This window comes from Cupressus sempervirens, chromosome 8, assembly GCF_028749045.1.
Source record: "Cupressus sempervirens isolate cs-2001-9-10 chromosome 8, ASM2874904v1, whole genome shotgun sequence".
Taxonomy (NCBI): Eukaryota; Viridiplantae; Streptophyta; class Pinopsida; order Cupressales; family Cupressaceae; genus Cupressus; species Cupressus sempervirens.
In genome coordinates, this window is record NC_143125.1 from 73,203,853 (window position 1) to 73,217,191 (window position 13,339).

The following is a 13,339-nucleotide window of genomic DNA, read 5'->3' on the forward strand; positions in this document are numbered from 1 at the left end:
CTAAAACCTATCTCAAACGATTTGTCGCATATATTAAAATATACGTCAACTTATACTTAAACGATATATTTTAAACCCCTAGGAAATCTGTTTTGAACCAGGAAGGTGTAAAAACCAAAAGGGTGTCCAAAACCAACTTCCGAACTTTCATTCGACAAGCCTAGATAGCCCCTGTTTCTCGCGCGAGAAACAAAACTGGTCTAGAGTTTCGCGCGAGATCTTTCACCGCTTCGCGCGAGAAAGTGTGCACTTCGCACGAGGACTACTGAGCTTCGCGCGAGGATTCCTATGCGCCACGTGAAGATTTACATTCTCGCGCGAGGATTCCTATGCACCGTGTGAAGATTTACATTCTCACGCGGGAAGTGTTTTCTTTCACGCGAGGAAGAAATAGTCTCATGTGAGGAAGAAACAGTACGAGGAAAATACAATCTCATGCGAGGAAACAAATCAGCGCGACACAAAACACAATAAAAAAGCTAGACAAACAAGGAAACCTCCACACCGGGGAGTATCGGATCCACACAAATCGAGGAATGAACACTCGAGAGCACTAACAGCAAGGAAAGAGTAACATCTAACCATCTAAAACATAAAAGCAAAGCACATACTGAAATAAACATCACAATGAACAAAATACATTTCAGAACTAAACAACCAAATAAATGTGCGGTTCCTCCCAACCGTCAATAGCATCATAAGACCATCGTGGGTCCTAGCCATCCCCCACGCGTAACATCCCAAGCCACCAACCAGATCGTCAGTACTGTCGTAATAGGGATGTCACTAATAAAACATGCAACAATAAAAGCATAAGAAAATCTAACATGCTAGTAGAAAAGCATAAGATAATCCTACAGTAGATAACATCTCCTATTACATGCTAAACAACAATAAGCAACAGATGTACTACTAAATCAAATAACATCATCTAAACATATGCTAAACATCATGATAAGGGAATGCGTCAAATAAACTAACATCATCTAAACATGATATACAAGCATCCCAATGAAAGCATAAATAACAAGAAAGCATACTCTGGAACCCGAAGTACCAAGTGAAAACATCTAGCAACGGTTGCACTAGGATAAGAGACCGTCTCTGTACACCAGTCCCTAGCAGTGGTAAAGGTAGCTACGCCTCCCAACCACGTGGCACCCGTAGGTCCACACCCGTCGTGCTGATGGAGATAATGATCCAACCACAAACACACAAAAGAACATCCATGGCTAACACTCACGCCAGACAGTATGATGGCTGAACCAAGAACCTAAGACAATGCAAGGAGTACAGGTCCTGGTCAGATGCTCAATAGGCTACTAAGTAGGGGCTAACATCATGGAGAGTCGCTTGGCATCGACAAGCCCAAGCTCGGATCGTGCATTTCAACTCCTCAACGGAGGGCCCTGCACACACATTTTATTATCTTAAGTTTTATTATCAGTCACACATTTTCTTTAATTATCACTTATTTAAAACTTCCTCTGCCAACCCTATGGGACTAAGGTCACCAGGCTGCGAGATAGAAGTCCCCTCCATATGCTACCCTACCCTACCCAAGCTCATCCTACGACAAGTGCCCGTGGGCATGCATACTCCCATCCCAACCCCAATGATCATAACTTTCGACAAATCCACGGAAGATCGGACCTCGCAAGTCACCCAACAAATGTACGCGTACGTACTCATGTGTGGCGCACCACCATCATGAAGATCATAACACAAGGACAGGAATGAGAACACAATGCAAAACAAAACACCCAACGGAAAGCAACTCAAGAGGACGAATTCTACATGAATCCCAAAGCCAATAAAACCATACATCATAAAATCACTCAATTGGCCTCAATCCGAGAGTATGGATTCTACACGAATCCCAATGATGTAACAAGACCACACATCATGAACTCACTCAACTGGCCTCAATCCGAGAGTATGGATTCTACACGAATCCTAGCGTTCACGAAACAAAAGCAAAGGTCCAACAAAAACCATAACAGGTATAAAATCACTCAACCAAACACAACGTCGAGAGTACGGATGCAACACGCATCCCAATGCAACCTAAAAGTGCAAAAGTGGTTTGATTGATGTCCAAATGGATCATCAAGGTCCACGACCCACATTGTGCCAAGAAAACTCGAGAAAATAGGGTGGCACGCAAAACGAGGTAAAAACTCCAAAAATTTAGAAAACTACAAAATTAAAACCCATTTGGCCTTTGGGTTCAAAAACCCCAAAAATCCAAAAATAAATGGAATCGAACACCATGTGCAAAACAGCCAGCATAATGGTGCAAAACTCCAAACCCTCTTCCCAAAAAATAGGGAAATGTTCATACCCGCCCAACTGGGTAGAACTAACATATAGAAACGAAGGGGAACACTAGTTCTCAGCCTCCAAACAAATGGATACCAAAAACAGAAGCAGAAACGGAGTGGAAACAATAAAACGGGAAAGCCCTACCTCACAGCCAAAAGGGCAAAACGAGAATCTGAACCATAAAATAAATATCTCGCAGAAGTAGCTGAAAATCGCGGCAATCCAAGGTTTCCCCGAGCTGGATCCAACGAGCCCAACCTCACGTCGATCCCACGCCCGTAGCTCCCACAACGAACAAAACAGTAAATCCTCATGAAGAGGATTTTGGGTTTTACTCTCCAACTTTCCAATTTGAAAGTGAGAAGTGAGGAATTAAATTCCTCTTTGGATACTTATTCACTTTTCGAGTGAATAATCGATTAGGGCATTTAACCAGCCAATCTAGTTAAACCCCGAATTGACCCAAATGAAAACAGGCTATTCCTATAAATAGGAATTCATCTATGGCAAAGCTGCCAGAAATTAAAATAAAACAATTTGAAAGCCCGAAAACCCAAAAACACAAAAATCACCTAAACAACTTTCGCTACAATGCGAACCTCTAAATGCATAGACACGCTTACTGGTCTAATCACATAATGCAAACGAGTTCGGATTTAATAATCACCGAAAGATTTAAATTAAACATTTTAATAAAGATACGTCGACCATACAAGGATGACATTGGTAAAATATGAAAGGCTGAATCACTAACTCCATGTGCCACTGCCAGGGATATAAATCCTGCACACTAAACAACATGATCAAGTGCAATTGCATATAATAACATAGCCGAAGCAATAAATGCATTAAATCACCTAATTTAACCATTTATTTAATTATATTAAAAAAATCTATTTACATCACTCACGTTCGCATAAAGCATAACAACACAAGAATGAAGTAAATAACCATAGCATTAAATCCATCACATAACAAAATCAGAGGTATGTCCAAATACCAGATAACCAGATAACATCATAAAACACACTGTCATCTCAAAATGGCATCATCATGAAATATGATTAACTGAACAACATAGTAGTCTAAAATCTTATGATACTAGAATCAAAGAGTAACATTTGACCCTCGGGTCCTCTCAAATGTAAACATCACATGAGTAACAAATATCTCTCTAATCAAAAATATAACAAGGTAAATGCCTGCAACAAATAACCAAATAATCCAACAAGAACAATCCATTCTAATTACTTAAGCATTTAATGATGATTGATTACTTTGCATTAAAAAGACATTTAAAACACATAAGCAAACACAGTCATAAACATGACTAACCATTGCTACAGGAACCCAGTCCAGTGTAGCATGGTAATAGTACACAGTGCAATCTCTGCCCACATCTCAGGGTAATCATAGAACAACCTCATGATACCACATTGATCCTGGTAACCGCTGGCACAAACCTCAGTGAACCAAAAAATCACATCATAATCTCAAGATCAGTCAAAAGAATAATCAAAGCAACTGATACAGAAACATAAATCCAAACACCTCGACAATGTAGACCACTCAGGGTCACAATCATGATCCATCACAACAAAAGATCAGCAAGGTTGCATCCATCAGGATGACTTACAAAAGTCAAATGGGAGAGGCACTACAACCTACTTCACTCTACATAAATATTTAGCAATTTAAGGCTTGGAACTAAACCAACCAAAGCCAACAAAGAGGCCAACAATAGTGCAAAGGAGAATTTATCAACTCAATGGAAGACTATCAATATACCAACTCTTTACTGGATTCATATAGACCTCATTACTGGATTGCTCCTAGATCTATTGCACAACCATACTAATCAGTACACAAAAATCCTTGATATTCAGCCAAAGTGTTGAGAGTGACATAACTATAAAAAAAAATAGGATTGTTACAAGTAATAGTACCACAACAAAAACTTATCCAAGAGTCCCATACACATATACCCAATAGTGTAAATTTTCAATAATGGGTGAAGCATACTACGATTTGAAGCAATTTAATGTTTAATACATAGTACAAATTATTTTTCATGTTTTGTGGTACAACTAAGTGCAAAATTTATAGTCTTTCCACATCCTTCATGATATTTCATCTTGCGAATTCCCCCAGTCATCTCTATCTCGTTGATTCATCTCATAAGTCTCAAGAATTAACACATTTATCAAAGCACGATCATCATCCTCTTCAAATTCCACTCTGGATGGAACACCATCCTCCACTGTAATGAAGTTGTGTAGTATGGTGCATGTTAAAACAATATTTGTTTGGGTCATTACATTATAGGATGTTGCATGCTTTAGGAAAGGAAAAAGTTGCTTCAAAATACCAAATGTATACTCTATTACATTTTGAAGAGAGGAGTGTCAGTGTTAAATAACTCTTGGGGAGTGTTGATTGGGTTTGCTCTACAAAATGCTTTAAGGTGGTAACACATACAACAATAAGGAGCAAGAAACCTTGGAACATTTGGATATCTGACATCAACTAATAGAATTTTCCTATGCAAATAGAAATAAAAGATATACTCAAAATATAGAACCCCATAACTATAAAAGTTGTGGATTTTGATTATCAATGTAAAATATAAGAAATGACTATAAAAAAGGAGTTATGCAATGTTTAAGAAAGAATTAAACCCAAAAAGCTAGAATCAAATTCAAGCAAGATGTTTGGGAATTGTGTGTGTTTAAGCCCAACGAAGAATGAATAAGCATGGATTTATAAGATTGAACATCAATGAAGCTTAAGTACAAAGATGAAATGAAAGTAAATCATTTGAAGGTACATGAATTGGTAAGCTAATGTAAAAACATAGCATCTACATTCATTCTCTTTGAAAAGCTTCCATATCATTGAACATAATAAATAAAATCTCTTGTCATAGATAAATTAAAATATTGAGTTCATCCCATAGTATGTTCCAATTTTAAGTGGTCCAATATTTTTGTTGTGACCATCATGGTGCAAGCCACTACTAGACCATTCAAATCATATGCTTATGTTTTTGGTGATCTAATGGACTTACATGTTTAAGCCTTAGCATTAATAATTTGGGATGAAATCTCTTGTTTGTGACCTCGCCCATATCATAGCCTTAGATCAAAAGTGCTTCACATGGCTTTGGGGGTATGTCATGCCAACATCATTGGTTATGTTCAATAGTTTACTCAATATTGAGAATAAAAAAAATGTTTATAGATTATTTTTACAAGATAAAATTCGACATCTTCTCAAACATTTGATTTCGCTATCTTTTGCATATCTTCTACAAAAGTGTTCAAATTTGTATGAGAAGTTCCTCCTTCCATCACTGCCTTCCTTGTTGCCTTCTTCAACTTCACAACATTTTCTCGCAATTCCTTTCCAATAGAACCTTCCATTAGATTTCTGAGAGTGCTTTCTACCACCTCTTTTGTTACCAATTTGAATTCATCCACATCGACACCCTCGAAATCTAGGCCAAAGTTCCATACGTCTCTTGCAAATCGACAATGAATAAATTGATCACCAAAATAAGGCCATCCAATCAAAGGAACTCCCATGCTTATTGCCTCGAGAGTAGAGTTCCACCCACTGTGCGTAAGAAATCCCCCTACAGAAAGGTGAGAAAGCACCTACAAAAAATTTTAATTTTGAAATCTTGTACCTTAATGTATATACCATAGACATGTAACAAGTTAATAGCATATGACTTCAATATCACATACAAAGATTTGATTCTGAACTACAACTTACCTTTCTAAAGTTTTTTGCTTAATACATTATATTTAAGATTGACCAGCATGTAACATATCTTTGTACCAAAAGTAACAGGGCCTTACCTTCAGCTGATTCGTCCAACTAACTATGAGGGCCCGATCTTTGGTTCGATCCATGAAACCCTCTGGTAACTCTGCAGACTTACCTTGTGCTATATCTGATCTCAGCACCCACAAGAAAGGGTACCCACAAGCTTCCAGTCCAAGAGCCAGTTCATGCAATTGCTTTTCAGATTTTACGGCAATGCTACCAAAGGAAACATATAACACTGATTGCTTTGCTTGAGCATCTAACCATTGGAAGCAGGATTCATCCTCTTCCCACATGCTATGCATGGATTTCCTGCCTTCCAAGAAATTTGGAAGAAAGACAGGGCCTATTGCCAGAGCAGAGCAGCCATTAACGCTGAGACCCATTTGAGCTTCTTTACCTCCTTCAAGCTCCTCAAAAGTGTTGACCAGCACGTAGTCCGCTATGTTTTGGAAGCGAGATTCGTGAATGAAGCACTCGTAAGTGATTTCAGAGGCATATTTCTCGCGGAAGAAGGAGACAATGTCGGTTGGCCTGATTGGTGGGATTTTGCCGGGAAGGCACGTGATGACTTTCTCTTTTGATTTCAAGTCCTCCTCTGCAATAACACTTTTCATCATTTTAGAAGATCGGCGAGAAACAAAAGTAACGAAACAAAGCTCAATGTATATATCACAGAAACAAGTAAAACAAGAAACAAAAAGGAAATAAACGATACAGACAAACAGAGCAAGACAGGGCATTCATAGTAGCTCTTTTGGTGCCAAAATAATGTGAAACAGGGGTGCATGTACATTCAAACTGAGGTAATAAACACCACAAAAAAAAGAGGAAAAGTGACAAAAACTAGAAGAAAAATACCTTTGACAGGGATATGACCCAGAGAAAGAAGAAAGTTAGCATTTTTGTGAATAATGGAATATGCAGTACAAGTATGCCAGAATACAACTCTCGGGACCCCAAGATTTTTAGCGACCTCTGCCGTGCAGGATAAATAGCAATCCGAAACAATGCAAGTGATTGGTGGCACAACTTGAGATTCATCTGCTGCAGTCAACAGACTTTGTAAAGCAGGGCCCAATCTTTGCAGCGCAACCACAAGCTCTCCCAGCTCAGCAGTTCGGCCATGTTCAGGCGGTAAGCCGTCAGGGATTGTCAAAAACCGAAATCTGAAGCCCTTTTCTTGAATCTCACGGTCACGTGCAGCTGCATCTTTGGAAGCTGCTTTCAAAAGCCGCTGATCCATCCATTCTGTGGTTACAAAAGTTATGAAGAATCCTCGTATCGCAAGCAGCTCTGCGAGGTTCATCATTGGATTCACATGGCCTTGTGCAGGACCCGACACGATTACTGCGTGCAAAGGAGCCACCATTTGTCCTTAATTATGCACTATAGTGCCCTCTCTCCCTTCTTGTGTATACAATGGTTGAGTATACCACAATTTAAAGAGAATGGTTCAGCATAATTCAGTGTACAATCTGTAAGTGTGAACCTCCCATGTCTCTATCAAACTCTCAATTCACGTTTTGTAATGATTCAATAGTCTTCCATTCAAACTCTCAATAATTCATGTTATCTAATTCAATAGCCATTCAACATTCAATAGTGATATTGAATGTAATTCATGTTTTGTAATGATTCATGTTATCTAATTCAATAGTCATTCAACATTCAATAGTGATATTGAATGTAATTCATGTTTTGTAATGATTCAATAGTCTTCCGTTCAAACTCTCAATAAATTCATGTTATCTAATGATTCAATAGACATTCAACATTTGATATTGAATGTTGAATGACTAGTAGTTCACAACAACCCATCTTTTATGATTAGAATGAATGGAACACTTAGTACTCATTACATCTAAGTGATGTTCATAGAGTTCATGCACCGGGAGGTCACCCATTTCAATACTATTCCATCTAAAGCATGCTTAATTAGTGAGTTTTCATTGAAGTGAAGTCCACTTTGTTTGCAACAGCATTTGCAAAACCTTCAAGAATTGTTGTACCTTATGAATCATTCATTATAAAGCTCATTTATCCTTCGAAGAAACATAATAGTTAAGCACACCTGAGCTGAAGTATCCCATGGAGTCCCTCTACTTCACCTATGTTTTATCACCTAGATGTAATGAGTGCTAAGCGTTCCATTCAGTCTAGTCAGCAGAGATGGGTTCTTGTGAGCCATTGCTCATAAAACATGAGTGAGAATTTTACTCAAAAACTACACACTTGAATCATGATAGCAATATCACAATTTAACTTACTATAAAAAATATCTCTTACTTATTAATGATTCCCTTTATGTTGAAAATAAATTATAAAAGTGAAATTGTATAAATCAAAACTTTTATAATATGAAGAAGAAACACCAACAGCTCTTTGTACAAAATTGTACAAATGTAAATGAAACCTCAATTTTATACTATAATATCATCTATTAGATTATCTTCTATACAACAATTAAAAATAGTTCATGTGAAATATTTTTGACATTAGAAAGATGAGTTTACAAAATCATAATTGACAACCACCCGTAAACATCACACACCAAGAAGAAAATTAAGCTTGGAAAAAATAAGTCAATTTTGACTATTTAACACTTTTAGTCTTGGAATGAAGCTTAGTGTGTGATGTTTAAGTCGTCCGATAATTGTCTCCATTAATATCTCAATAATTTTGTAAAAATAAACTTGCATTTACCAATGATTCTCCAATGTTAAAAAAGGGAATTTAAAAAATACAATTATTGATAAGTAAGAGATATTTTCCACAGTGAGTCGAATTGTGATATAACCATCACGATTTAATTGTGCAGTTTTTAAGTCAAACTCATTAACCCATATTTCATGAGTGGTGGTTTATATAAACTCATCTCTCATGACAATGAATATAACACTTAGCACTCATTGGATCTAGGTGAAGCACTAGGATTTCTTGAGAGGTCACCCATCCCAATACTACTCCAGCTCGAGCACACTTAACTATGGAATTTCTTCCATGGTTAAACCCACTCTACTTCCAATGTTATTTGCAAAACCTTCACAAAGTGTTGTGTTTTATGAATCATTCATTAGAAAGCCCCTTAAGCTCATCAATCGATAAGTAGGAAACATTTTCCTCAACGAGTCAAATTGTGATATTGATATTGCTATCAAGATTTAACTGTGTAGTTTTTGAGTCAAACTCATTGGCCCATATTTCATGAGTAGTGGTTTACACAAACCCACCTCTGGGGACAATGAATATAACACTTAGCACTCATTGGATCTAGGTAATCCTCACAGAGGTGACTTCCCACGAGGCCATCTCAGTACTACTCTAGTTTGACCACTTTTAACTACAAAGTTTCTTATGCGGTTAAACTCACTCTACTTGCAACCCCACTATCCTCTAGTCCAAACACAAGTTCATGCAATTGCTTTTCAAATTTTACAACAATGCTACCAAAGGAAACATATAACACTGATTGCTTTGCTCGAGTGTCTAGCCATGGAAGGCAAGTTTTATGCTCTTCCCACATGCTGTATATGGAATTCTTCCCTTGTTAGAAATTGGGAAGAGAAACTGGGCCAGTTGCCAGAGCAGGGCATCATCAATACTGAGACCCATTTGTGCTTCTTTGCCTCCTTCCAACTCCTCAAAAGTATTGACTAGCACGTAGTCTGCTATGTTTTGGAAGCGAGACTCTTACAGAAGTATATTGTAAGTGTTATCAGAGGCATATTTCTCGCGGAAGAAAGAGACGATGTCAGTTGGCCTGATTGGTGGAATTTTTCCGGGAAGGAATGTGATGACTTTCTCTTTTGATTTCAAGTCCTCCTCTGCGATAAAAATGTTCGTCATTTTAGAAGACATTAAATCTTAGAAGACATTAATGGAATGAGAACGTGTATCCCAAAGATTGGACAAGAATCAAAAGTAGCGAAAATAAGCTTTATGTAATAAGGGAAACATTAAGGACATGAATCTCATTGTGCTATTGATTCAACAAGTAAAACAATAAACAAAAGGAAATAAATGAAGTAGGAAAACAGGGAAACACAGGGCCAAGCGAATGTGAAACACGCGACATCCAAACTCAGTTAAAAAACAAAAATGAAAAACAAAAATTCGAAGATAAATACCTTTGACAGGGATATGACCCAGAGAAAGAAGAAAGTTAGCATTTTTGTGAAGAAATAGCTATCCAGAATAAATACCTTTGACAGGGACATGCAGTACAAGTAGGCCAGAATATAACTCTCGGGACCCCCAGATTTTTACGGCAACGGCTATCCAGGCAGTTCGTTCGACTGCCTGGATGCCCCATCCTCATGGCATCCCTATGCATCCCATCCGGCCTCCTACGTCCGTCCACGTCCGTCCTGCTGGGCCGTAGTCTGAGGGAGGGTGACAGAGGGAAGTGCGTGGAACGCTAGATGTTGAGGAAGGTCGGTGAGCCGTTGCCCTCGACATTAAGTTTCTTTATTATTTCCATATATCTGTCCTGCGGAGGTGTTAATTTCTTCCAAAATTCATTAATGAAATACAGCTACACGTACCCATATATCTTTATCACTTTAAAGTTATCATTTCCTAGATTAAGTGGACAATGTTGCATTTTGAATCAATTACTTAAAATTGTCTCTATCACATCATCTTACTATATATATCACTATAGCTCTTTATCTTTTCCTATCCACATATCCTTTTATCTTTTCCTATCTATCTATCTTCAATCTTCACATCTCTCAAAATAGATGTAAGATTACATTTTAATGGTTATAGAGTTTTTCAAATATTAAATCAAATCATTTGTTGTTTACGTTACAAATCTAAAATTACTAAAATTAGAATGAATCAATATAATTTAAAATATATAATTTTTTAATTTTTTTAAAAAATATTATAAAGATAATATATATTAGACAATTAAAAATTAAAAAATGAAATCAAGTATGATATAGACTGGATAAAGTCAAATGCAAGATCAATTCCTTGAAGGTAAAACTAAAATCATATTTTTGAGATATTGTTATCTTTAGAAAGAGTTTTTAGATGTACAAAAGAAAATAAGATACTAATTTTTCTTAACTTGATTTCAATCTCCAATCCCATAAACCATGATGGCCTGAAATTCCTCTACGATGCTCAACAATTCCCTTTGTTTCAAAACTATTATATTTACCAGCCACTAGTCATATGCCAAGCAAAATATATTTAGTCAATGTGGAAATATAAGAAACTTAAAATAATCATCCAAAAAAAATGCCTATGAGTAATGTATAGGAGAAACACAATCTTTTGTTAATTATCATTCTTCATAATGTTAAAATATATTTAAATTCTGAATTTGACTTTTGAACATATCAACATCATTGTTTCACCTTTCGATGCAAAGTGTATTATAGTTAAGTTTAGAATTATACAGAAGTTTCAAATGCCCTCTAATTCATTAAAGTTAATTGACTAAAATGAATTAAATTAGAAATGAATCAAAACGAATAAGGTGGAAAACATAGTTATCCCCTTTAGTCTTTGTTAATTATACTATTTTAAAGTAAAGCATATTTAACGTTGCTCGCTTCATACAATTCTACAATATGAAAACCCTGAAATGGTTTATGATTCCCACTAATGCTTCAATGCAGAATTTGTTTAGTTTATTTATTTGTTTAGCACACTCAATTTCACCTGGGGACCTGCGCTATGCTTATTTAATGACACCATTTTTGGCCTTTTCAGGCGTGACCAAATTTTATTTTAAGGCCTGACAGGATTTTATTTTATGACGTCTGACACTACTAGACACTCGAAAAAGAATCCTTCTTTTATGAAAGAGGCCATGACAAAAGAAGTACCGACTAGTAGTTCGGTGAGAGGGCAACGACTATCCAGGTAGTTTGTTCAATTGCTTGGATGCCCCATCCTCATGGCATCCCCATGCATCCCATCTGGCCTCCTACGTCCATCCTGCTAGGTTGTACTCTGATGGAGTGTGACAGAGGGAAGTGTGTGGAACACGAGATGTTGAGGAAGGTGGGTAAGCCATTGCCCTCGACATCAAGTTTCTTTATAATTTCCATATATCTGTCCTCCGGAGGTGTTAAGGAAAGTCCAAGAAAGCTAGTTAGCGTCAAATTATATTTTTTGCTGCTCGTCAAACATTTTGTCGTGAGCATTCCACATTTAATTTTAGAGTGACCAATCCGCACGTTAATTTATCAAACAACTTTATTAAATTAATTGTTACGTCTAAACTAATGAATATGACCCAGTTGAGGAGAAACAAATGTTGCCATCTTCAATTGTAGATTTCATTATAAAAAATATATTACCATCTTCAACTGTATATATGACTATAAAATTATTGCAAGTTTAAATTGTAGGTATGAACAAATCAACATGAGACAACTGGTTAGAAAACTAATGTCAATTTTAAGAAAAAATATCTATAGTATTAATAATTAAAAAAATGTTAGGTGTGTCGATATATGAAATGACTATGATAATACCTAAATTATAAATGTTCAAAAAAAAAAAAAACCTTAACTAAGCTTGAGAAAAATGTAATTAATACTTAGGTGAGAGATTATCAACATAAAATATTTTAATTACATCAATAAGAAAAATATTTTTTAGTATTTTGAAAAGCTATTAAGACAGGATCTTTTTTATCACATTGGTTCTATTCAAGTTCAAACATCCAGTGACCACATCATATAGCTCTTCCAAATTATACTTTTCCATATCATGACTCTATTTTATGGAAATTAGCTTAGGTTTTATGTGTTTTTTTCTATTATCGTATTTCTTTCAAATCACCTCATTTCTTTAATGAATTGCAAATGATTGGCTGCAACTACTATTGTACAAGTTAGAGGGGAAGGAGAAGAACAAGGAGAGTTAATTCTCCTTTCATTTTAGTTTTATTTTTGTTATCTTTTCTAATTTGGTACTGGGCCCTTATGAGCACTAATATGGTGCTTTTATGGACTCTCTTTTAATATCGGTTGTATATATACTATGTTTATGACTGCTCATAGTTTCTTAGTGATGGTTAGACTTTGGGACACTCTAATGCAGGGGTTTTTGAAATCAAGAAGGGGGTAGGTTAGTATGTGTTGTATTTGACTTTTAGTTATTTTCTAGCATTTTGTTTCTAGGTCAACCCCCTCTTTTTTGTTGATTTTCAATT

General features: G+C 36.3%; 1 protein-coding gene across 1 annotated transcript; it reads right to left on the reverse strand.

Moving 5' to 3' along the window:
* Window positions 1-5,540: 5,540 nt before the first annotated feature.
* Window positions 5,541-7,602, reverse strand: LOC149541690 (linamarin synthase 1-like). The gene is made up of 3 exons (XM_089796102.1): window positions 7,018-7,602; window positions 6,189-6,754; window positions 5,541-5,981 (listed from the first exon to the last, which is right to left on the reverse strand). The coding sequence occupies exons 1-3, from the start codon at window positions 7,526-7,528 to the stop codon at window positions 5,598-5,600; spliced, it is 1,461 nt and encodes a 486-aa protein (XP_089652228.1). The 5' UTR covers window positions 7,529-7,602; the 3' UTR covers window positions 5,541-5,597.
* Window positions 7,603-13,339: the final 5,737 nt, after the last annotated feature.